General features: G+C 36.9%; 1 protein-coding gene across 2 annotated transcripts; it reads right to left on the bottom strand.

The window, feature by feature from the left end:
- Window positions 1-123: 123 nt before the first annotated feature.
- On the bottom strand, window positions 124-21,698 carry LOC108992669 (dnaJ homolog subfamily C GRV2). 2 transcript variants are annotated; one of them, XM_018967276.2, is made up of 22 exons: window positions 20,797-21,698; window positions 18,826-19,059; window positions 18,519-18,606; window positions 18,202-18,410; window positions 16,878-16,979; window positions 16,742-16,804; window positions 14,346-16,577; window positions 13,587-13,949; window positions 13,052-13,192; window positions 12,193-12,585; window positions 11,595-12,086; window positions 9,948-10,171; window positions 9,495-9,839; window positions 8,911-9,205; window positions 5,434-5,946; window positions 5,019-5,364; window positions 4,596-4,939; window positions 4,053-4,517; window positions 3,249-3,373; window positions 2,221-2,344; window positions 907-975; window positions 124-631 (listed from the first exon to the last, which is right to left on the bottom strand). In XM_018967276.2, exons 1-22 carry the CDS (start codon window positions 21,214-21,216, stop codon window positions 428-430), a joined length of 7,791 nt encoding a protein of 2,596 aa, XP_018822821.1. In that variant the 5' UTR covers window positions 21,217-21,698; the 3' UTR covers window positions 124-427. The 2 variants fall into 2 exon arrangements, with proteins under 2 accessions (XP_018822821.1, XP_018822822.1); XM_018967277.2 differs by lacking the exons at window positions 18,519-18,606; window positions 18,826-19,059; window positions 20,797-21,698 and having other exon boundaries at window positions 16,878-16,989; window positions 18,202-18,387.
- Window positions 21,699-24,843: the final 3,145 nt, after the last annotated feature.

Raw genomic sequence — 24,843 nt, 5'->3', positions numbered from 1 at the left:
CCTAAGATCTATCTTAAAAACCATAAAAATTTAATGGCTATTGAATATTATCAATAATGATGAGATTGTAGTATAGTTTCTAGCATTACTCAAAACAAAAATCAAACGTGAATTCTCCGAAGGAAATATGGAATGGATTTCACACAAAGATTAATTCACCTATATATTGAAAATAGGGCAGTTGACCAACTCAATTTACAGAAGGCATATGACCTCCTCTTTACACGGGAAAACAAATAGATTAGCTTAGCCCCTTCACTTTTTCTCTTAAAAATTGCAATCAACACCTGATTATCTACCCCAGGAGAGAGTATGCAAAGAAAAAAAAAAAAAAAAGCCAAAAACAAAAAAAAGAAGGTGATTCAACTGTACAGTGTGCTATACAATGAGTAAAATATAATGCTCAAGTCTTTCTTCTGTTTTTGTACTATGAAGGGTGATCCTGCTTTCCATTTGAGTCCGATGTCGTCATTGAAGCAGGTCTTGAAGAGGCAGATTGTGGTGGAGCTGTAAGGGCATAAGTGAGTCTGGATGATGAATTTTCAATTAGACCGGCAACCCCTGCAGCAGCAGATTGAGCATTCGAAGGTAGGAAAAGGTCATGTTTCTGATCTTTATAAGCGCTCCAAACCTGCAAAATAGGGAGCATAACCAGGAATTGAGTTACAACCTATTTATTATATTTGAGTGACAACTTTCCAATTATCAATGATCAGAAGGAACCATACTGACAAGAGAAAGTACAAGATCATTCATTATATCATAGAATATTTCAGAATCGACAATTCACTTTATCCAGACAGACAAGTTAGCCGCTAGCAGAATATGGTTCAAGGATACCAAAAAGCAACAAATTGCATAACAAATATCAAGGGTGGGAAAAAGAAAAGGGGCCTTAAGACTTACATCAGAAGCATTCAATATTTCGCGCACTTTGGTACAATGGGCCCCTTCTGTTGCGAATGCATGCAAAACCTGGACCAACACAAAGCAGGTAGTGCTAAGCCACTTGAAAAAATGGGATGAAATTTAGCTTCACAGGCACATTAAAGCTCTCTTGTTTAGAGCAAATTAAAACCTGACTCCAATTTTTACTCCTTGTTAGGACGTCATAAGAAAGCTAATGTGTGGAACAAGTTGGAAGTTCCCAAGGAGTAACACATAAGTAAATGCAATTAAAAAAAATAGACGATGTTTACTAAATCACATTATAGATGAGTTTCAAAGAATGTTTCAGAAGAATGTATTAAGTAAACTGTATGAGAATAGCGAGCAACAACAATTTCTCTTCTTTATTTTTTATTTTTTGTTAAATACATAGCAGCAGCAACAATTTCTCACCAATGAATTGGCATGCAACCAAATATTTTTCTTTAGTAAGGAAGCAACCCAAGTTTACATGCACATAACAGTAATATATTACATATTAATTTCAATTTAATTAAGTATTTTTAAATTAAATTTTTTTACTATTAATTATTATTTCTAATTCATTTTATTCAATTATTGGTCTTAGTTTTTAAATCAAGTAATTTTAAGCTTATTTCTAACTTTAGAATTTTAGGGTTTTTTTTTTTTCTGTTTATTTTGGATTTTTAAATTTCCAAGTTTTTTTCTTTCTAATTTTAGTTGATATTCTTAAATCTATTTTATGATTTTTTTAAAAATTATTCTTCCATGATTCTTAAAACTTTAGTTGATTTCTCAAGTTTAGTTTTTTTTATGCTGATTGGAACCCTTTTTTAAAAGCGATTTTTTTGGCACGTCATTATGTGATTGGTTCTAACATGGTAAGGGAGTGTCATAACGGTAGTTTCTGTCCTAAGATTACCAGACATCGGACTAAGGGACCAATCTTAAATTCAATATGTACCATACGGATCAATTTTTCTTTCAAAAAGACGTGCTCTAAGAACCCATCTAAAAATGAGCAAAACTGTAGGGACCAATAAATGAACTTTTTTTGATAGGTAACCCAGAACTTTTTTTGATAGATGAACAATGAGGGATAGCCAACCCTTTCCAAATGGCTCACCTCCAAAGGTCCCAACCCAAGAACTTCCCCCGTTAAAGGCGAGGTAACACAGAACTATAACGGCTTACAATACACTAAAACATTTAAGTGTGTTTGTGACTGGAAGATATCCGCTCAAAACTTTAGACTAGCATTACAAAACCCAAAAAATCTCATGAAATAGAGAGAAGGATTAATATTCTAACCTCGATTGCAAGCACTCTGCCTATAGATGCTTCAGATTCATTCCACTTCATCTGAGAGCAAAGACCATTCCTTCCACCAGCCCTCCAATCAAGAAGGCCAAGAAGTACTTCAACGAGACCAACCCTGTAATGTTCACACGAATTGTTCTACTATCAGAAAGCATGGAAGTATAACTTAAACATAATAAACACATCGCGAGATCAAAAGTTCCTTTGAGAAGATTTTTCTCAATAAGGTTTATTTAATCTATGAGAAATACTAAATCAAAGAGACAGTTACAATTATAGGAAGAATGTCTGCCGTAGTAGAGAAATATTAGACAGTAGGCAATAATATATTATCTTCAAGTTGGCAACAGTATATAAATGTATAATTGATTGTGTTGAAAGAATTCAGACTTGATTAATAGAATTATGAGTAACTTGTGTCAGGAAGCAATTGATAAGTCAAAACTACCAAAAGAACATGCACCCTCAATTAAGATCTGATTATTAAAATGAACGGAAAATAAACATGTGATACAAACTTAACGGTCAAATCTAAAAGAAGCATGCAGATAACAACTTTCAGTAGTTTGGGGTCCACGTTGCAAAAATAATGATAGTTCAGGGAAGCAAAATGTCACTTTGTTTTATATTGGGCAAGTATTATGATAATTAAGCGTAACCTTTTTTTCTAAGAAAATTGAAATAAAGTTCACTATGAATAAATTATACAATGAATCTAATAGAAGGATTTAATTTAAAAAACGTAAATCATGTCACTCATACAAAGAAAGAATAAACATGTGCAATCTATAGGTAAACTATAGCACTCATAAAAAAAAAATAGATAAATTAAGTATAGTTAACATGCACCTTATCCACAACTCTTCAAGTGGGTCGGCCTGTGTGTATTAAAAGCATGTCTTGTGCAAATAAAATATTTTTCACATAAACTAGGATCTACGGGGCACAAACTACGCCACAGTTGAAACAAAAAACAGACATGGAAGAATAAATGAATGTTGAATATGGAAGTTACTCACTTGAGTCCTTGTGCAACAAGAGCATCCCTAGCTCTATTTCCAGCAACCACAACACGTTTTAGTGTCTCGAGAGCTAATATGCTTCCACTTTGCCACCCTATGGCTTTCATTAGAAGTGGAACAACCTGAAAACAAGGTTGACAGGAGCAAGCAAGGGATACAGATTAAGCCACAAAGCATAGCAGAATATATGACGAACAATGCAAGGATTCATGACTATTATAATCTCTAATGTAGACAACCCTTCAGCATAAAAAAGACCCTACCCCTCCTCCTCCCCCCTTCCTGTCACAACATCAATAAAATTAAACATAGATTTTTTTAAAAAGAGTAAAACAAAGAAGAAATTATAGAATTTTTTTAAACGAGTAAAACAAAGAATAAATTATTATCCAATATAACAGCAAGTGTCCGGAAATTGGAAACTTGCCAATCTGATAAAACCTAAGCAAAACTGTATCCTTCCGATTCTCAGAACAATAAAGACAGATAAAATAAAAATTTCCTATTAAAGCAAGGTCAATTTTTAAAAGATCTTGAAGCAGATTTTCTGCCTTAAGTCAACAATCATAAAATTTTATACAGTTTGTAATGGTATACTATTAAGAAGAACAGAAGGATGTGGATAGCATTTTGATATCATTTCAACATAAAAAAACAGCACTTCACCAGTGCCCTTTCACAAACTTAATCATATGCCTATCCCTTCCAAGTAAATGGACACGTTTGTTATATGTGACGAAATTAACAGAATCCACAAGACACCAATTTTAATGATAGAGAAATGGATTGTTTAGCACATACCTGAGGAGTCCCTACACTAGTTGCTGCCATTGCTTCAGCACAAGTAGTGCTAGCGGCAAGCTGATGCAGCACACGTAAACAACTAAGACGCACACGTTCTTGTGGAGTTTGTGTGGGTTGTGTCAATCCATCGTCAGGTTCATAGCCTCTATCAGCATAGACGCCATTATTAACCTCCTCTGATGCCATTGTTTCTCGTCTTCCCTCATAGGCTACAGCCGCCACAAGTTTGGGCACATATCCAAGATATCCAACATGATCTGCAAGTGCAGGGTGCACCCGCAATAAGGAAACCAAAGCAGCAGACAGAAGCAACGGAAGTTCAGGGTCAAAAGGTTGGGCGTCATAATGTGTGGCAGCAATGGACGACAAATACTGATCCAGTAGTCCTTCCAAGAATCTCTTTGGATTTCTGAGGGGAAATTTTGGATCTTTTAAGAACAGCCTGACATATATTCCACCAACCTGCATGATCATGAAGCTTTTAGTTCAGTGAACATTATAATTATGTATAAGGCTAAAAATAGCAATATCAAGTGATACCTGTGGCTCATCTCTCATTTCCTGCTGCCCAGATGCCTTCTCAGGTACATCCCAATCAACTATGCGACCTTTTATCTGTTCACGATAAAGATCTGATGCCATAGTTGCAATTTGAGCAGACAAAGAAGCTGCCATTGCTGGTGTCCAGACAAGTTCGGGTGTCTCTGTAGTCTGTTCAAGGGAAGCTACAACAGCCTCACCAGGACCATCCCTAATAATCGATACCATACCATCTGGAAGAAATCTTGCCAGCGTTATTGCAACTCTAGGCCCATGCATAGGCTGCCCAACAAGTTTCCCCAACAATGAAGCCGCTGCTGCTCTTTGCTGCAAGGGAATTTCTTCTGCACATAATAGTTTTTCTTATTAATAAGATATATTTTAAATAAATTAAAGAAGAGAACGAAAAAAGAGGTTCATTACCCTGCAAGGGCAACAGAAGTTCGAGAATGTACACTACTCCACCATGCTTGGCTGCAGCCCAAGCAAGTTCCGCTGTGCTTGCCAATGCATAAAGAACATGAAGAACCCCTTCTCGACAATTTGGAGTAGAGTGAAGCATTTGTACTAAAAGGAGAAGACTGGATCCATCTGCAACCATTGCCTCCAAGCAAGGAGCATATGCAGTCAAGAGTGACAGTACATTCAGGCAAAGTTGATGAATGTTGCTTTCTGATGCAACAGGCACAGAAAAGCATTCAAAAAGAGGCAACAGCTTGTCTTTAGTAGAAAATATTGATGCCAAACTTGGATTGCTTGTCAGTAAGTTCTGCAAGTACAAAAATGTATTAGACACATTGGACAAGTAGTAAGTTAATATAACAAGCGAGAAATGTACCTTAAGTGAGGTCAATCCAGATTGAAGGTTCTTAACCAGTTCAAGTTTTTCACTGTTTGCCACTTGTCCATCTGATACTGTCAAAGAATCATCAGAAATCTGCTGTTCATTAAGTGATCCAGATGCCGAATCACTTTGGTTCTCATATGTTACATGCTGATCATTAACTGATCCATGAACCATATCATTTTGAGGCTCAGATGCCTCGAGGGATGAGCCACTGACACTAACTTCGTTTTGAACATCTGAATCTGTTGCACACCTAGAATGCACTAAATGTGCTATAAAATCAACAAGAGCAACACAAAAAGCTTCTGGTTCACTGATCTCAAAGTCAGGCTGATCATTGTAGACCCTCAAGTAAACATTGCCTACAAAGAGCTCTTTTGACAGTGCCTTATACACAAAGACCTGTGAATCTTTTAGCTCATATGAACCATCAGGACCCTGGCTTGCACGTTGCTGGTCCACAAATTTCAATAGTTCTGCTCGGGTCAAAGAGTTCCAGATAATCTAAAACCACAAGCAGCTAGTATAAGGAATAATAAAATCAAAATAAGATTAACAATCACTCTTGCAACCCAAGTGCCCAGAGACGATGGCTAATGAGATGCATGCCATATGATCAATAACTCTGTATGCAGATAGAGCTTCAGATACATGCCATATCATTTTCTATTCCCCAAATATAGAACAGCAATTATTTACAGAATCATCTTATTAAATCCCATGACTGATAACACAATCTAAGGGCCTGGGCAGGAAGCTAAACAAAAAAAGTCATATTTGAAAAAAAAAAAATTAGAAGGAAAACTAGCCAGATAAAATTATTATTTTGATAGGAGAAAAAATTATTAAAGCTATTATCTCTAAAAGAGGCGATCATTAGTTATTTGAACGATTTGAGGAAGTTCCAATCACTGAACATACCCTTTAGATTTTGAAAGTGACCAACCAAATCCCCTGAGGTTGACTAATCCAATGTCGGGAATTTGTTGGCATGGTTGGTTGATTTTCTCAATTTTTGCCTAGATATCAACAAGTATAAATGGATATAAACAAAACAAGGTTCAGTTAATCGATTGAGATTGGCAAATAAAGAAAACATGATGGAGATTGATTGGAGTAGCCACCATGGGATACTCCAAAACTAATTGGGACTAAAGGCAGGGTAAGCACAGATGTTTTCCTTTTTCGGTTTTTGACAGCATGTAATAGATCAAGACTCATCAGCAGATCGCTCTACAAGGACCATCTGAAATTGACCTAGATCAATCAGTATGCTGCAAGTATGATTGGTTTTGTCAGTTTTTATGGGCCATTTGGTTGATCAGTTCGGTACGCAGGAGATTTTAGGCTTAAAAACCAAACATGATAGCATTGATTTCGGTGAAACCAAAACCACGTTGCATCACCAGACTGTTGGAAACTGATCATGGTCGGTCAGTTTGGTCAGTTTCACTTGTCAAAAAAGTTCAGTCAGGTTCATCAGCAGCATGATCACCCCTAATCTTCAGGCCAATCTTTTGGCCTTCCAGAAAGTTAATGATTAAGAATAAAAGAATTATAATATTGAGGGTAGCCTAGATTGACATGACTGGTTTTGACCATAAGAAATACAAAACATTCCACATGCCACACCATGGGACTTATAAATGATCTAGGAACCTTCTAAATATTGTTAATATAGTCACTGACTTGTGTCTCAGCATGCAGAATTTAATATTTAGAAACTAAGACAATAATTCAATGTAAAATATGCAATTGTGCCTGCAAAAGAATCCACCAAAGGAAATAGAAAAATTAACATTAATAAAATGCAAGACCTTAGGTGTACTTTTATTTTTTGAACAAGTACAAGACCTTAGGGATACAGACTCAAAGTCTTCGATATCGCACCATCTATGAATGCTCATTGATGGTTTCTCCACATTAAAACATTAATCAGCCATCAATTTGTTAAGCAGTGCTGGTGGAGGTTGTGAGCAATAAGCTTGGCTAGTTTTTTGGGGTGTAAGGTCGCTTCTTTGCCTAAGAAATATTTGGGTCTTCCCTTAGGAGCACAATTTAAGGCTAAATCCAGTTGGGATGGGATTGTTGAGAAGATTGAGAGAAGGTTGGTAGGGTGGAAAAGGATGTATTTGTCCAAAGGGGGGAGACTCACTTTAATCAAGAGTACGCTCTCTAGTCTCCCCACTTATTTTCTATCTTTGTTTCCCTTGCCTGTGGGGTGGGTGGTCTAGCAGATTGAGAAGTTATTTCAAGCTTTCTTGTGGGGTGGTGTTAGGGAGGAGACCAAGATCCCTCTGGTTAGTTGGAATAAAATTTGCTCTCGAATTTCTTACTGAGGTTTGGGGATCTGTAATTTGAGGATTTTTAATAAAGCACTTCTTGGGAAATGGTTGTGGATATACCACCCGAAATGGGATTCTCTTTGGAGGGAGGTTATTGACCTCAAATTTAGAAGTGCTTTTTTTTTTGTTTGGGGGGGGGGAGGTTGGTGTTCTAAGGAGGCGAGGGGTAATAACATTTAGAATGGCTGGGAGGTTTTTTCTAGACATATCTGTTTTGAAGTTAGAGAGGGATCCAGGATGAGTTTCTGGAATGACATATGGTGTGGTGACCTTGCTCTCAAGACGATGTTCCCTTCCCTTTTTCGCATATCTTCTGATCAGGAGGCCTCAGTGTTGGACCTTCTGGTCACCACCAATGGTTCTTTTTTCAGTAGAATGTTCGTTTTACTAGAGCAGCCCATGATTGGGAAATTGATACTTTTTCTAAAATTTCAGTTCATTATATGCTGTGAGTATTGGTCATTCTGTGGTGGATAGGCTGCTTTGGTGGCCTAATGGGAGCAAGAAGTTCACTGTTCGATCTTTTTATAAGGTTTTGCCATCTCAGAGTCATACTTCTTTTCCTTGGAAGTGTATTTGGAAGAGTAGGGCGCCTTCCAGTTGCTTTCTTCATTTGGACTTGCATCTCTTGAGAAAATCTTGACTATGGACAATTTGAGAAAGCGTGGTTTCATTGTCATGGATTGGTGCTACATGTGTAAAAAGAATGGGAATCTGTGAATCACTTGTTATTGCATTGCGAGGTGGCTAGGGCACTTTGGGATGAGGTTTTTAGTAGATTGGGAATTGCATGGGTGATGCCTTGGAGGGTGGTGGATCTCCTAGCTTGCTATAATGGTCTTCAAGGTAATCCCCAGGTGGCTGCAGTTTGGAGCATGATTCCTTTGTGTCTTTACTTAATAAAAAACAAAAAACAAAATTTGCTGATTACACTAATTTGAATTCTAGATAGCTTATATCACCAAGTTATTGCGCACCCAAACAAATTGCAATCAGTAAACTAAACTTTTAACAACATATATGCATATTCAAAATCATCCAACAGAATTTGATCTTCATCCCTGGAAATATGAACACTTGAAATATTTCTTCCACATGACAGGCAAAAAATCATAGGATTTACCTCTGGAGACTCCAAGTTTGTGTTTAATCTGGATAATAGGTCTCTAGGCACTTGGCCTTTCAACATACTAGCAAGTTTTGGAGTTAGCAAGGCTCTGAGAGCATCGGCTGCTTTTTGATTGTAAGGTGTTGAATTCTCATCAGTACATGACCCGCTAAGCCTTGATAGGGCCTGGGATGCTCGAACAGCATGCAAATTTTTTGCAATCTGAACGCTAGCGCCAACCCCATGTGACTCTGTCATATCAGATTCTTCAGCAGTTGAATCATACTGAAGCAGCAGTGGCAAAAGGTACCTAAAACGAGCCAATTGCAGGGTAACAATTTTTCAATAATAAAAATCTCATATGCTGAATAACACAAAAAGAAAAATTTTCAGAATGTACAGCATTAATTTTACAAACATCAAGAAATAAAAAGAAAGAATGGGCATGCTTATAGTTTTTTTGGGGGGCGGGGGGGATTTGTAAGAAGATACACCTGATCTTGATATTGGCAATTAATTTAGTAAAAAAGTTGAGGGGGTGACTAAGAAGTATGCATGGTGCATACATATTAAACCAATACAATAATAAGCTAACTTACCATAAAACACCAGCCCTTAATAAAGCATTCTGCAAGTCTGAGGACACGGAAACATGGGCAATTGTCTGGAGGGCAGCATCAACTGCCTCTGGTACAAGCTCAAGTTCAGTACAGTGTACAATGTCCTCAACTAGTCCAGAAAGTTCAAGCATCTCAACTCTGGCACTCTCAAATTGACTCAAAACAGAAAAGGTTCGCATCACATTCGTAACAATAATCGCAGATGGTTCACTTGCAGGAGTAGTTGGCTGAACAACACACATGCAACGAGAAAGAAGAGTTGCAAGAAGTTGTATCCCTCCATCCCTCACAAGTTCTTCACCATTCAAAGAAGAAGATGCACACCTAAACATGGGACAATCATGAGAATTAAATCAATCATGGCGGTGTCAAAACTCACTTGTTACAAAAAAATAAAATCAACCAAGGAGATATTGGCATAAGGGGATTTACGTCAGCCAAGTAAGCTCTGATGCGGCAACAAGCAGGGGTGCTCTGTCAGAGGAAAGAAAGTTGTTATCATCTTTGTCCACAGTAACTGCATTGAGTAACATGGGATAGCCAGCATATTTAAATGGCTCTAGTACATCCCCATATCGCCGGTATAAGATACACTGTCCTTTCAATAAAAGTAACAACCTCCAAGGCTGAGGACCTTGCAAGCCTTGCATGGTGGCCTGCAGAAAAGTCATATTGAGGGAAGAGTTACGTTAGGTTTAGATAGTGAGTTGAAATGAGATGAGATGAGTTGAGATGAAAATTGAAAGTTGAATAAAATATTGTTAGAATATTATTTTTTAATATTATTATTGTTTTGGGATTTGAAAATGTTGAATTGTTTTGGGATAAAACTGAACAAGGATAATTCATATCTTTCTTTTTTTAACAAGTAATAATAATCTTTATTAAAAAGCAAGAAAGGTGCACCTGAGTACTCAGAAAGTATACAAGAGAAGCACCTAATTATAACAAACAAAAAGATCAAGAAAAATCATGCAAATTTAGCCCATTAAAGCCTATGGAAACAGTCCACATGAGAAGGGTATTGATAAAAAAAAGTTTTAGTTTCTACAATGTTCATTCAAGGTCCTAAAAAAATTTGCCGTTCATTTCCTTCCAAATACACCAAATGAGGCAAGCAGGAACCACCTTCCACACTACAATGATCTGCAGATTGCCACTTTCCCTTTCGAGAAATAAAAAAGATCCACAATTCTTTTGGGCATGACCCAAGCAAATCCAATGATTGAAGAAGTTAATCTACAGAGTACTTGCAATCTCACAATGAAGTAAAAGATGATCAACGCTTCTCTTACGCATGCAACACCAATGAATCATGACAATGTCACTTCTTAAATTATCTATAGTGAGAATCTTTCCTAGAGAGGATGTCCAACCAAAGAATGCAACTCTCAAATGAACCTTTGTCCACCAAATGCTCTTCCATGGAAATGGATTGTTGATTTAGGAGTAAGGATAATATAAAAAGAACGAACACTGAATATCCCTTTTTCATACAAGGCCAAAAAAAAATTGCCTTCACCACCTCTTCTAAAGCTAGTGGAATACAAGTTCAAAATTTCACTAAAACTTCCACCTCCCAATCTTAAGCTGCTCTGAGGAAATTTATATTCATATCTTTCTACATGAAATTGTTTTTTAAAAATGTGCATATTCTATTCTTTTTTTTTTATAAGTAAATGATTGTATTAATGATGATAGGCATAGCCCAAGTACGCAAGATGGTATATGTGCATATTATATTCTAAAAACTCTACAGAAAAGCAGAATCTTTATCACATTGCATCTTTAATCCTAGAATATATCCACTTAACAGCATACATGAGCCTTGGACAGTGGACCTTAAGAGATGCAAAAGCTTCATAAATGGCCAAACTTGTTAGAAATTTAATATTTCGAGACAGACTCGGAAGGAAGTATGAAGTGAAATTATATACAATACACAGATTTTAAGTAGTTATACCCATATCATGGAAATACCATTGAAATTATATAGATTTCAGCGCAAGAGGATTCTGGATATTCTCATGATTAAGCATTTTTCAGATGGATATACTTAATCTGGAGGACAGTGTCTACCTGCAGGCGCTCATAAGCTTTCTGTACAGCAAGAAACTTCTCCCGACCTTCAGGATTTTTGTCTGGATGGTATTTCATTGCAAGTTTCCTATATTGTCGCTTGAGTTTTTCTTCATCAATGTTCTCAACCTGCTTGGATATGCTAGATATCTCCTCACCCAACTCAAAACTAGTTTTATTGACATCATCACTCGACACATCTTCTGGGGTTATCTCTAAAATTCTGCAAGCTTCTTCTTCAGAAAGATCCATGGGTCTTCGTGTCAACTCTTCACGCCACATTACCAGTAATGACTGTAGAAATTCAACATGCTCAACAATGGGCCATTTTGGAAACCGGATCTCATCACACAAATTCCGAAGGTAATAACGATGACACCACATTTCATCTCTTAGCTCTGGGTATGTCACTGGTGGCATAGGCGCATACTCATATAAGGAGTGACAATGCTGTGACAATTTCTGGGGAAAATCTCCAAGATGCTGCAAAACCTGGGGGGTAGGAAAGAGGCACAGATTCAGTTGTAGTTTATAGATAACCATCCTCTAGTGAAGTGAAACAAATAATGCATAGGCCTTGCTAGAGGTCTTGCTATACCTGACGTATCAGATATTCTGCTCGCATTTTATGGGTCCATATAATCTCAGGCGTATCAGAATCAGAAACCATTGCTGCAGCAAATGCAGCTGGACCACTACGCTCCAGTACATAAAGCAAGGATTCAGGAAGAAGTCCACCCAATACACTCCGTTTTGCCAGAGGCAATGAAGAGGAAAGAGCAGCTTCTTCCCCACCATGAAATGCTTGATGGACATGAGTCACCGAGAAGAGTTGAGCAATTGAAAGGAGATTAGATCCAGGGTATGCCAAGGCAAAATAAAATGTGCCCGTGCTGTATAGACGAATCATGGCCTTGGGATTTCTGGTGACAACAGCCTTCAGCAATGCAGCAGCACCCTCTACAATACACGGTTCCCCGGACAGCATAGCCTAAATTTATTTGGCAAACAAAATTGAAGATAATAGGTACTTTTCAACATCCATGTTTTCAGATTAAAAGGAAAGTTCTATACAAATGTCCTCACAAGATCAAATAGGTTAGAAATATAGCCTTACATCTCATGTGCGTGCACTCACCCACACCCACACCCACACATACATATTCCATGTCTGGACTAACCATCAGATTACCACTAGGACTCGTTTAGCATTGACAATCAAAATTCAGCTTCAATTTTTTTTTGGATAGGTAAAAGAAATTTTATCAATAGAAATGAAAATAGGCATAGCCCAAGTACACATGACATATATGAGATAACAGACCTAGTCAAGAACTAGAAATAGATACAACAAAAACATGAAAGCTGAGTCCGTTGAAATCAATAGAAATTACCCACGACATTAGTGTATCAAAGAAGAAACGTCTAAGTTCATTCAATACAGCTGCAAAATTCACCTGTGCAATATGTGGAAGGCAACGTGGACTTGACAAGATCCGTTTTACTCTAGGAGTTGGTGTTACTATCTCTCCAGCATCATCTAGATCTGAATGAGCAGATACCATGCTCTGTAAAATGAACAATGCTGCCTCCCCTACCTGAAAACAAGTAACATCTATTGGAAAGTATCGAGGAAATAAAACAAGAAAAGGCAAAAGTGACAGACATATTATTTTCAAGTTAGAATTAGAGCTAGAAAAACACTTCTGGAGCTAGAAATTGGAAATATCCAACATGTATGATTCTGCAAACATATTGCATTACTAGGTCTCAAAAAACCAACAGTAATCAAATCGCATAAAGGAATGGAAAGCATATGTCAAAGTTGAACATTAAATAACAAATAAATTTCGATTGACCAATAGATAAACCAGCATTACTAGATAAAATAAGCAACCAAGAACAAAACAGATAGAACTACTAGTGTATTCAAGCAATTTTAAGGGGGATTTTTCCAAAATGTCAAATCCGATAACAACCATATTACAGTACCTGATTAGAAGTGAGAACTGGAACCCGAATAGATAGCGCCCAGCGAAGTTCCCGAATATCACGCAATCTCTTCCAGTCAAGCATCCCAGAAGCCCAGCACCTTGTTGTCCAATCAATTGCTTTCTTGGACCAGAACCTCCTGATAGCATCCTTCTCCACAGGTCCAACTTCTGCACCATCCTTGTCAATAAACAACCATTCCTTAAGTGGTTCCATGAAAGCTGTAGCTGCAATCAAATTTGACTGCAAAGGGATAGAAGTCCTTTCCGAAGCCTCGTGAACCGCTGTCAGCAGATCCACAGACAAAACACACCCTCCAACCAAAACACAAGCCTCCACATTCGATAGAACCTTCATCAAAGCCTGCACATATATATTGTTGAAAATTTGTTACTATCCAAAATATAACCACAATGAAATATGCAAACTTCAATTCAGGCTTAGCCTAGATCTTGAGCCCATTCCATTATAAGGTTGGTTCTCTGAAGGATTTTAGGAACAGTAAATACTATAAAAATGAATTCACTGTTACACTCCTCTATAAAACTGCAGTGAAGGGTAAGATCGTGTGTTCACAACCCACTGTACGTGTGTATAACTTACCAACAAAAAAGGAGAACTTCAGTGCAAAGAAACAGAAGAGAACATGTCACTTGCACCAATATGCACAACAGACCATGGTGAAATGTATCATTAAGGCAATTCAGATATCAGCAGAACAATGAAATAAAAAATCGACGGAACTCAGTCTGAATGTACCTTCAAAAGGAGAAGAAGGCGATGCCTTAAAGCTCTATCATCTGTCCTATCCAAAAGAACTGTGATGTGAGCAGTGCCCTCAAAAGGACCTATTGTCTTATAATGCTGTTCATATACAATTGCCATTGCCCTTGCACAAAGCTCTCTAACAGAAGAACCTCCCCCTCCACCAAAACCATCTAATCTTCCCATGTTACACCAATCATCAGATGCACCCATCTCATCGGGAACAGCGCCATCTACTGTAAGGCCTATGTCAGCATCACATAAAAACCGATGATAAAGCGCTCTAAAGAAAGCAACTGGATCACGCAGTGGAAAATCCTGTGCACTACCACTGCTGCCACTCTCAAGCAGTAAACGCAGATAGTATTGGCCCACACAAACTTCCTTGGACAAGCTAGGATAACTAACTAAGAACTCAGAGTAGTTCCAGGATATTTGTGGCACAGTATCTTGGCCAGTCATAATCTCTACCGTTGCACCTCCTGGAACGATATCTTCCGTACGCTCCTTCTCAACATCTAGTTTATGAACCTCAGCCTGCAAAGCTTCCCTTAACTCTTGCCTGGTACGCTCATTCCAGATCAAATCTGCGCGATTATGGTCAAGACTAAAAGCTCGCCAAAATTCAGGCCAATTACAGAGTAGCCTTCCAGAACCCACAGGGGTGTTTTCCACAACAACCTGAGCAGGAGCTGGAAGGCCTGTATCTTCCAAGCCACCGATATTGGCATTAGAATCAACCAGATTTGAAGCACCTGGTTCTGATGCCTCATGAAGACTGGTTGATGGAGCATCAGCTGAAACAGCTGAATGATCATTTTGTGCAACTCTGGAAGAGAACACTTCACCGGTCAAGTTATCACCACTTGGGGCAACAGATGACTGAATGGTTGTGGTCTGCCCTAGATTTGGCTCTAGAGCAGATCTTTGGTAGCCATCTGACCCTTTAAAAGCACCACCACCTGCCTGTCTTGCCAAATCACCGACTTCAAAATTGTTGACTGAAGGTGAGGAATGCTCTTGAGCAAATCCTCTTCCTGAACGACCTTTCCTCTGTTGAAGTAAACGCTTCTTTCTTCTACTGGTCAATGATGCTTCCCGACTGGCATCTTCAGATGGAACTCCATCAGAACATGTGTGCAAATAAGCAACAAGCCCAGGTGGCAAAACTCTAGACAATAATTCTAGAGCTGGTTGATAGGAATCTGCCCAAAGGGCAACGAGCTGTCGACTGACCTCACGCCTCTCACCAGCAGGAAGGAAAAACGCATGCAATAAATGCCTCAATAAAGCACCATCGCGCAAAGCAGCATCACGCATGGACTCTGCTGCAATTGCGTCTTCTTCTGCAATTGTTCGCATAATCACAGCTACTGTTTCCCTGACGCTTTCAGCAGGATGCCCAAACAGAGCAAACAAGCGACGCTTCAAACCAGCTACTTGGCGTAATAGTTCAACGAAAACAGTATATTGAGTGGTTTCGCCATGTGGTTCACATATCATAGCTTCAAAAACTTCAACAACAGCCATTGACAATAAAGGCGATATAGACAATGGCTTCAGCCTATTGACAAGAATAATAACATAACCATGTTGAGCAAACAGTACCGATTTGGTGTGCATAATTGTAGCATGCTGCTCTCCTTTGGAATCTGTTAACATATTCGAATCGCCAGGACCACCACCAATAAGGACTGCAACAAGCCCTGCAGCTTCAAAGGCTATACCCTCTGAACCATTTCTGAGTAAACCCATTATTCTTCCAACAGCAGCTGGAAATGACATCACATGTGAAGCTGCACTTCTTGATGCCAGTAATCTACGTAAACATGCAATGAAACCCATTACTGTTGCAGCTGCTTTAGGTGAAGGGGCCGGTAAGGGAGGAGACTCTGGAGGAAAATTTGGAGTAGCCGGAAGCATTGTAATTAAGGCCATTAAGGTCACTTCAGGTACTTCAATGTTAGGAGGAACTCCACTATATGCTATACATGCATTGAACTCCCTTATTCTACGCCATAACTTAGCTCTAGATCCAGGAATAGAACCACCTTCAGCAACAGCATCTTTTGCAGCTGCTGCCAAATGTTTCAAATGCATGGAAGCACCTTCCATATCAGCACCAGGATGTTGCTGTCCAAATTGTAAATGAACTCTTCCACAAGGTGGATCAATACGATGGCCAGGCATTGTCAACCTTGGTAATACAGGAACTGGGCACTGACCCTGCAAAATTTACCCCAGAGATCAACCACACCACATCAGTGTCTAGATTATGTATTACCAATAAAATTTCTTGGTGGAATCAACCACACCACATTATGTTACAGAATCTAACTATTCAGGCAAACAAATGTTATCATCATCCAAGAGAGAGCACATCTACCTACTTCTGATTGCAAAACATCACGAACTGCAGCAAGTAAGCTATCCCGAGACGTACTTGCGTAAACCTACAATCCATGCCACATGCTTCAGAAACATTACCTCCTAAGTGAACCAAAAGAAGAACTGAAGATAACTTACATGGATGGGACATCCATCATTGAATTCAATCGCAAACATCTGGGGCTCCTCGGAAAACCGAACAAGAGAGCTTACTGCAGATAAAGGACGAACACTAACAGCCTGCACACATCTAGTGATGATTCTCAGCATTTGATATAATGCCACCAAAAACACACCAAACTAAATAAAATAATCCTATAGAATGGTTTTTTCCACGATGAGGATGATTAATTTTATTAATCATGGAAAGAGATATCATCCCAATGCACGGTTAGTATACATAAATCCACTCAACAAACAAAAGGGAAGAGTGCTGCTATAAAGTACTGAAAGTTAGAAATAGAAAGGGGAGCACCATAATGGGCCTTTGTCCAATGATACAAGACGTTTAAGAAAATTAAACTCTGACACCATCTTTTGCAGTCCTCGGCCCCTCTCAAAGTGGAAGAATAGATAGTGACTATCTGGAACGAATGATTATCTTGATTCATTATAAATTATGCAGGTCAAACTCCATAGTACGCACAAAGGGACTTTCTAGTACTACAGAATGTTCAATCTAAAGAATTTATTCCTATTTTCACTTGCCTGTACTTACCATGTCCTCACATGTTCTATTACTTCTCTGTATTGTAAGATTTGTACAGAAATCTATAATGCAGCGCCAGATAGTCTTCTCATATAATTGCCTTCCAGATCATCTAGAATATAACATTTTCTTCCTTTAACATGCTTATGAAAATTACTAAGAATTTAGGGGGAAAAAATGTTAAAACCTAGGTGAATAGTATCACTTGCTTATAAATATGTTTATTAAATTTGAAAACATGACCCCATTCTATGATGCTAAGCCTATTTACAGTAAGAGATACTTGGGGAATAAGATATGAGAATTTTGTGAATAGTGGTGAAATTATTTGAGTTAATATGTTTTATTGAGTTTTGGGAAATGAAAGAGAAAAAGTTGAATAAAAATATTATAAAATTAAAATATTGTTAAAATATAATTTTTTAATATAATTTTTGTTTTGGAATTTGAATAAGCTGTATTGTTTTTTGTGTTTTGTTTGGAAGTTTGGAAAAGTTGTAATAATTAGGTAATAATTTGATGAAAAAGTTGAATATTTGAAATTGAAAAGTGTTTGTGTTTGAGTGATATTTAGGAAGGAAATTTTGAGATGAGATGAGAGATTGTTTGTGTTCCCAAACAAGGGCTAAGACTATGTGTCTATCGTTCACATATGGCAGGAATAATGCATGGAGTAGTTTCTCTAATTCAGGCATATATCAACAACCTGAAATATAAAATTGAAAAAAAAAACCCTTAAATTCCGCAGCTTACTTCATAGTTCTCTGGGCGCCTCTCAACAAGTGAAACCCTTGTAAGAATGAGTTGACGAGATACAGCATCACCATGATCCCCAAGTCCTCCTTTTGGGCCAACACCCAAACTCAATCCAGGAACATTTAGAGTTCCATGGGCAGCAGACCGCAATCTTGTCACGGACCAACCCCCACAAGGGGTTTCTTCTGCTCCTACTGCCTCTTTGGCTGTATTTTTCATGTTTTCAAAGGTTAAGAAGTGCCTAGAACTGAAGCACAAAAGAAGAAAAAATACAATAGATGAAAAGTGAAGAAAACATGCTTATGATATGTTACCCCTTTTCTTTAAATACTCTGCTGCAGTGAGGGTTTGGGAACTGTCCACAGATAGTGACAAACCAACCATGGATTTTGCAGTTTTAATCTGCAAAAGATGTACAACTATATAAGTCGTAATGGGGAAAAAAGAGTGTGAGTAAACAAAAACAAATCCAGGGCATTAGCATGCCCTGACAGGCATAATCAAACAGTCAAGTAGGATCTGAGTTCCTTGTGTCAGAGGCAAAGACGTGAGAAATACAGATAAAGTACTAAAATAAATAAGCACAAAATAGTAAGTCAAATACTTGGATGCCAGCCATACCAAATTTGAGATGATAGAAGAAGTCGTTGTCCCTGAGGCAGCCTGAAAAGCTTTAGACTTTCTTCCATATAATGGGCAAAGAACAAAACCTCCATGTTCAGCACTTTTCTTCCCGTAAGCATCAGAAAGGAGAATGATCGCAGGGGAATCCATATCTCTAAAATCTAAGCACCAGCGAAGATCTCCAGATTTTTGATCGATAAGTTCAACACCAACATAAGTAACTTTCAATTTCTGTGCAAATCCAAAGTTGTGAATTTTTAACAGTGTCAGTTTGAAGAAAAAAATGAAGTAATGGACAATAAGATAGATTGTATGCATAGTCATTTTGTTTTTTAAGTAATAAGACTTCATTAAGAGGTGCAAAAGGCACAATCCAAGTACACAGGAAGTATACAAGAAATACACCTATCTAGGAGAAAAAGAAACAAGCATGAAAGCTAAGCCTGTTAAAGTGTATCAAATTTCAGCTTTCGAGAATGTAATTAGGAGTCTCTTTTGTATACTTCTTGTGTACATGGGAGTTGCCTAATTTCATTCAATCAATAAAATTTCTTACTTATAAAAAAAAAACAAAAAGTGTATCAAAGCTGTCCAAAGGAAGAGAGGGTTCAAAGGGAGAGTTTTGAGCTCCTCTAGCATCCATCTCCTTTCCCTCCAAAATGTATGAGCTGTCCAAAGGTAGATTGTATATATAGTATGAAAAAATCCGAAAAGATTGGTCATTGTAATAACTGACACTATGATTTAGCAGCCACTGAAGGTTGGAAAGAGGAGTAATACAAAAACTCTAAGGCTGCATACATTCGCCTTAGCAACAGCTGTTTAATCTTGTGCTATCAATGGGCTTCAATGTGAATGTTACAAAGAGAGTTTATCAAGGTGCAGCTAAACGGGAAGGAAACTAATGAAGCTATCATCAGACAAACCATATCATTTCTATAAATTTTTTCCTGCATAAACTTACTTGTCAGTGAGTGAAATTTTGGAAAAAAGAGAACAGTTGCTAGGTAGATAATTATAAAGAATGGTGATTCAGCATTGAGAGTGCATTTCCAGTTCCTCCACCAACCCCCGCGAAAAAAAAAACAAAACAAAACAAAAACAAAAACTCCTCGCTGGTGATTGCCTGTTAGCACTGAAGCTTCAATCCTAACTTACAAAAAGAGAGTTCTTCCCACTTCATTCCTTTCTTTCATATAGTCTAGTTCTTTTTTTTCAGTAAGTAATAAACTTTATTAGTCTAGTTCTTAATCATACAAAACGAACAAACAAGTTCTATTACCAAATGGTTGCAAAAAATTAAAAATAATATAAAGGAAAATGTTTACATTAGTATGCATGGATGTCTAGCAAGCAGTAATACACAATCTTTATGCCTTCTAATAGTCTCATCAACGCTAAACACTTGCATCAGAGTACTTGGTGAAGAAACAAACATGCCTCTTATCACTGAAACAACTTACTTCCAAGCTTAAAATCATTGGAAGTAGAATGAGTCGTGCCTAGACAGGTGATAGGATTTTTAGATTGTTGGAGATATCAAATGGGAAATCTCTCAGTTTTAGCTGCTTGGAGGATGGTCCCTCTGTGTTTCACATGGAGCATATTGAGAGAGCGGAATGCAAGATGCTTTGAAGATCACGAGAAGTAGGTGGAAGAGCTAAAGAATATGTTGCTCAAATTTATTTATACACGGTCAGGGGCGTATGAAATCTTTAATTTTTTCCAATATTTCTGAATTTATTTACGATTTCTGCTCTTCTTTTAAAAAGATTATCTCCCATACAACTTTTTACTAGGGTTCCACCTGTGTTTTTAACTAATTAATGAATTTACTTATAAAAACCAACCTAACATCTAATCCAAGGCAAAAAAGAATCTTTTACCATCAACTTAATACCGTAAATCATCACATTGGACAATCCAAATTCACTTAAACTACGGGAAAATTAATATAGAGTAACTTACAAAAGGGACCCACTCCGAGGTCCGCCGGCGCAGATGAATCACCGGAAATTCGACAACGGCCCCCAGCTTACTCCATCGTATCCTATGCAACTCCGTCAATATGCTCGCCCTATACCTCGAAGAGAATTTCATCGTCTTGAATTTACCACGCCCGTCGGTGCGCAAGCTCAAGTTGAACTCGTTCGAATTGTCGTCGCGGCCGATTATCGGAGTGGCGCCCTCGAAATCGGTCGCAACGTCGTACGAGTTGGTCACGGACAGCGTGGAGGGGTCCAAGGTGATTATGGAGATGCTGGAAAAGCATAGTATCCGCTTGTAGCGGCCGCGCCAGGAGTGCTTGATGACAAGGTAGCGGGCCAGGTACTCGGGCTCTTCGAGAGGAGGAGAGGCAGAATGGGAATTGTGAATGGAGGAGTCCATGGGAGTCGTTCGTCTTGGAGGCGGGTGGTGAGAATCGCGTGCGTGGTGACGGCTCACAGAGTCGAGGTAAGCGAGGGAGTGGGGAGGTGGCGCATTGTGAGGGCGTAGAAAGAGCCAGATTCCCGTACGGGATGCCGCCCCCGCCGGGCTTCGGTGAGGCGCGGACTGATTCGCCCCCAGCTCTGACGGTTATTCACGGATTCGCCAACTGGAATCGATCGAATTATAACGTAGCTAAACCTAAATCCTTCATCTTGATCGGGAAACCGATGAAAATAGTAAGGATTTTCACAAAAATGCGTTCGGATTGAATTGCAGAGAGAAAGGGAGAGATCGAATCGATATGGGACTGAGCAGAGATAAAACGCAGAGATAGAGAGAGAGACAGCTAGGAGGTGGAGGAGGAAGAGGAGAGGTGGGCTTCGCTGTGGAATACCATACGGCCAAGGCAATTTCGCTTGATCCTCGTCTTCCCCTGCGGGTGATTTAGGTGGGTTGCTTTGGCAGCTGTTTGTTGGATGGGTCACGCGAGATCTGAACCGTTGGCAGCTGCTTTAAGGGGAGGTTTGGACAACGGATAGATAGAGATAAATTGAGATTAAAATTAAAAGTTAAATAAAATATTATTATAATATTATTTTTTAATATTATTATTATTTTAAGATTTAAAAATTTTGAATTATTTATTATATTTTGTAAGAAAATTTGAAAAAATTGTAATAATTAGATTAAAGGTGAGTTTGGATCCTAAACTCATCTCAACTCATCTCAATTCATCATTACAACTTTTTTAAATCTCAATACAAAATATAATAAATAATTTAATTTTTTCAAATCTCAAAATAATAATAATATTAAAAAATAATATTCTAACAATATTTTATCATGTCAACTCAACTCAACTCACTTCAACATCCAAACACATCCTAAATGGGTTAAGAAACTTTTATATCCAAACTGGTATAAGTAAGGGTGGCAAATTATATTTTCAAGTCGTGTTCGTATATTGTCAAATCATAAACAATTGACTATATATAGGGCTGAGCACCGACCTATTCGGAGTCGGAGGGCCCAGACTCCGACTCCGACTCCGACTTTGTCGGAGGTCGAATCCGACCTCCGACTCCGACTCCGCGATGTATATTATCCGATCCGACTCCGACTCCGACTTGTCGGAGCGGAGTCGGATTTTTTTATTTTATTTTTTTGTCTTTTTTAATTTCATATTTGACCCATTTTTAAAAAAAAAAAAAAAATTTGTGAGCTTTCAAATTTCAACTTTATCAATATTACAATCTAAACTAAATAGAAGACCATGCAATATCAATCTAATGTTATCATTATAATTTATATTATATATATATATGAAGATTCATAAAAAAATATATGATATATATTATTATATATGAATATTAAAAAAAAGACACCGACACTGTATACGAAATATTATTAATACACTAATATACTTTATATATATATATATATTAATATATATAAATATATGTAATACACTAATAGTATTAGTATATTAGTATTAGTATTAATATTAGTTATACTAGTAGTGATATTAGTTATACTAATAGTTATATTAGTATTAGACTATTAGTTATTATTAATACTATATATTATACTAATAGTGATATTAATACTATATAATATATATAGTTATAGTTATAACTTAAGTCATTTAGTATAACTATATTAGTATAAGTTATAGTGATTTAGTATAATTATGATACTACAAGTTATAACTATAGTCTATATTAGTATTAGAATTAGTTGTAGTGATTAGAATAACTATATATTAGTATTTGCTATAATGATTTTAATTTAGTATAACTATATAATAGTATTAGTATATTAGTATTAGTATTAATATTAGTTATACTAGTAGTGATATTAGTTATATTAATAGTTATATTAGTATTAGACTATTAGTTATTATTAATACTATATATTATACTAATAGTGATATTAATACTATATAATATATATAGTTATAGATATAGTCATTTAGTATAACTATATTAGTATAAGTTATAGTAATTTAGTATAGTTATGATACTACAAGTTATAACTATAGTCTATATTAGTATTAGAATTAGTTGTAATGATTAGAATAACTATATATTAGTATTTGCTATAATGATTTTAATTTAATATAACTATATAATAGTATTAGTATATTAGTATTATACTGACTATATTACTGATTGTATTAGTATACTTAATTTCTAATACTAGTATATCACTATAGTTAATAACTTAATAGTATCATATAGTAATATAGTATTAGTAATTGATACTATTACTACAGTAATTTATATAGTCATTTATATATAGGCTTAAAGTGGTTTACTAATTTATATATAGTAATTAATACTATTAGACTATTAGTAATTTATATGAATAATACTTTAGTTATTATACATTAGTATTATATGTTATTATAAATTTATAGATTAGTGTTTATACATTAGTATTACAATATTACATGTCGATGTTATTATTCATCTTAGTGTTTATAGTATATTATATATACATTAGTTATTAGTATTATATGCTATTATATTTATACATTAGTAATTTAGTGTTACATGGTAGTAATATTGTAAATTTGTAATAGTATGATATTTACATATAGTCATATACTAAACTATTATTAGTCAATTTAGTCTATATATTATAGTATAAATATATTATTTAACTAGTATATTATTGAGTTTAACTAACTATATAATATATAGTTGTATAAAATTTAAATAATTAATATATAGAAAAACACATATTTTATAAAATATGTATAAAATCGGAGGCGGAGGCGGAGGCGGAGTCGGAGGGAGACGTCGGAGGCGGAGGCGGAGGATCGGAGTCGGATCGGAGCGGAGTCGGAGTCGGATCATCAATGGATCCGACTCCGACTCCGACTCCGACTGTCATGAAGAAAAAACCTCCGACTCCGACTCCGACAAGTCGGAGCCGGAGCGGAGTCGGAGCGGAGCCGGAGCGGAGTCGGATTCGGAGTCGGATTGTCGGATTTTTGCTCAGCCCTAACTATATAGATCAACCTAAATCCGATCCATTAAATTAAATGTGTCAAACTTTCAAATTCTAACCCAATTTATTTAGATAATGAGTCGGGTCGGGCCACCCGTTTTAATCCGTTTAATAATTAATTAGAAATAAATTATTACTACACAACCCATTTAAACTCATTTCATGTAAAATGGGTTGAACTAATACGTATAACTCATTTGACCTGATTAACATAATTTCATATAAAAGTTAACATTTATATTTATTAGTAGCCACTGTTAACGTCGTGTTTCGCATACTTTTAGACCAAGTTCTGACACCTCAAATCTTTTTAAATGAGCTTGCAAAAGATGATGGAGAATGCAACTAGGAGAGGACGGTCTTGAGGCTGGAGAATTTCCGATGCCAAAATTAAAAATATTATTGGAAGTATGTAAATAAGTGAGAGAGTTTAGGAATTTGAGAGTTTTCTCATACCTGTAACTTATTATATATACCATGGATTAGGGGAGGTGCAGATCATCTTTGTCTCCACAAAGTTCTTGCCTCTTATGTTGTTTTTGCTGTTAGAGTTTTTTAATAAGGTGTAGT

Source organism: Juglans regia, chromosome 1 (genome assembly GCF_001411555.2).
Source record: "Juglans regia cultivar Chandler chromosome 1, Walnut 2.0, whole genome shotgun sequence".
Classification (NCBI taxonomy): domain Eukaryota; kingdom Viridiplantae; phylum Streptophyta; class Magnoliopsida; order Fagales; family Juglandaceae; genus Juglans; species Juglans regia.
Note: the sequence above shows the minus strand (reverse complement) of the source record. Positions and strands in the feature narration are given on the sequence as shown.

What these genes read in the sequence shown, in the direction of transcription:
- LOC108992669 (XM_018967276.2), bottom strand. Translation starts at nt 21,216, where the DNA reads ATGGACTCCTCCATTCACAATTCCCATTCTGCCTCTCCTCCTCTCGAA. An exon ending in GCCTTCCACATATTGCACAG is followed by an intron (nt 12,586 to 13,051) that starts GTGAATTTTGCA and finishes AAATAAATTTAG; the next exon opens with GCTATGCTGTCCGGGGAACC. An exon ending in GCAGAGTGCTTGCAATCGAG is followed by an intron (nt 976 to 2,220) that starts GTTAGAATATTA and finishes GTGTTGGTCCAG; the next exon opens with GTTTTGCATGCATTCGCAAC.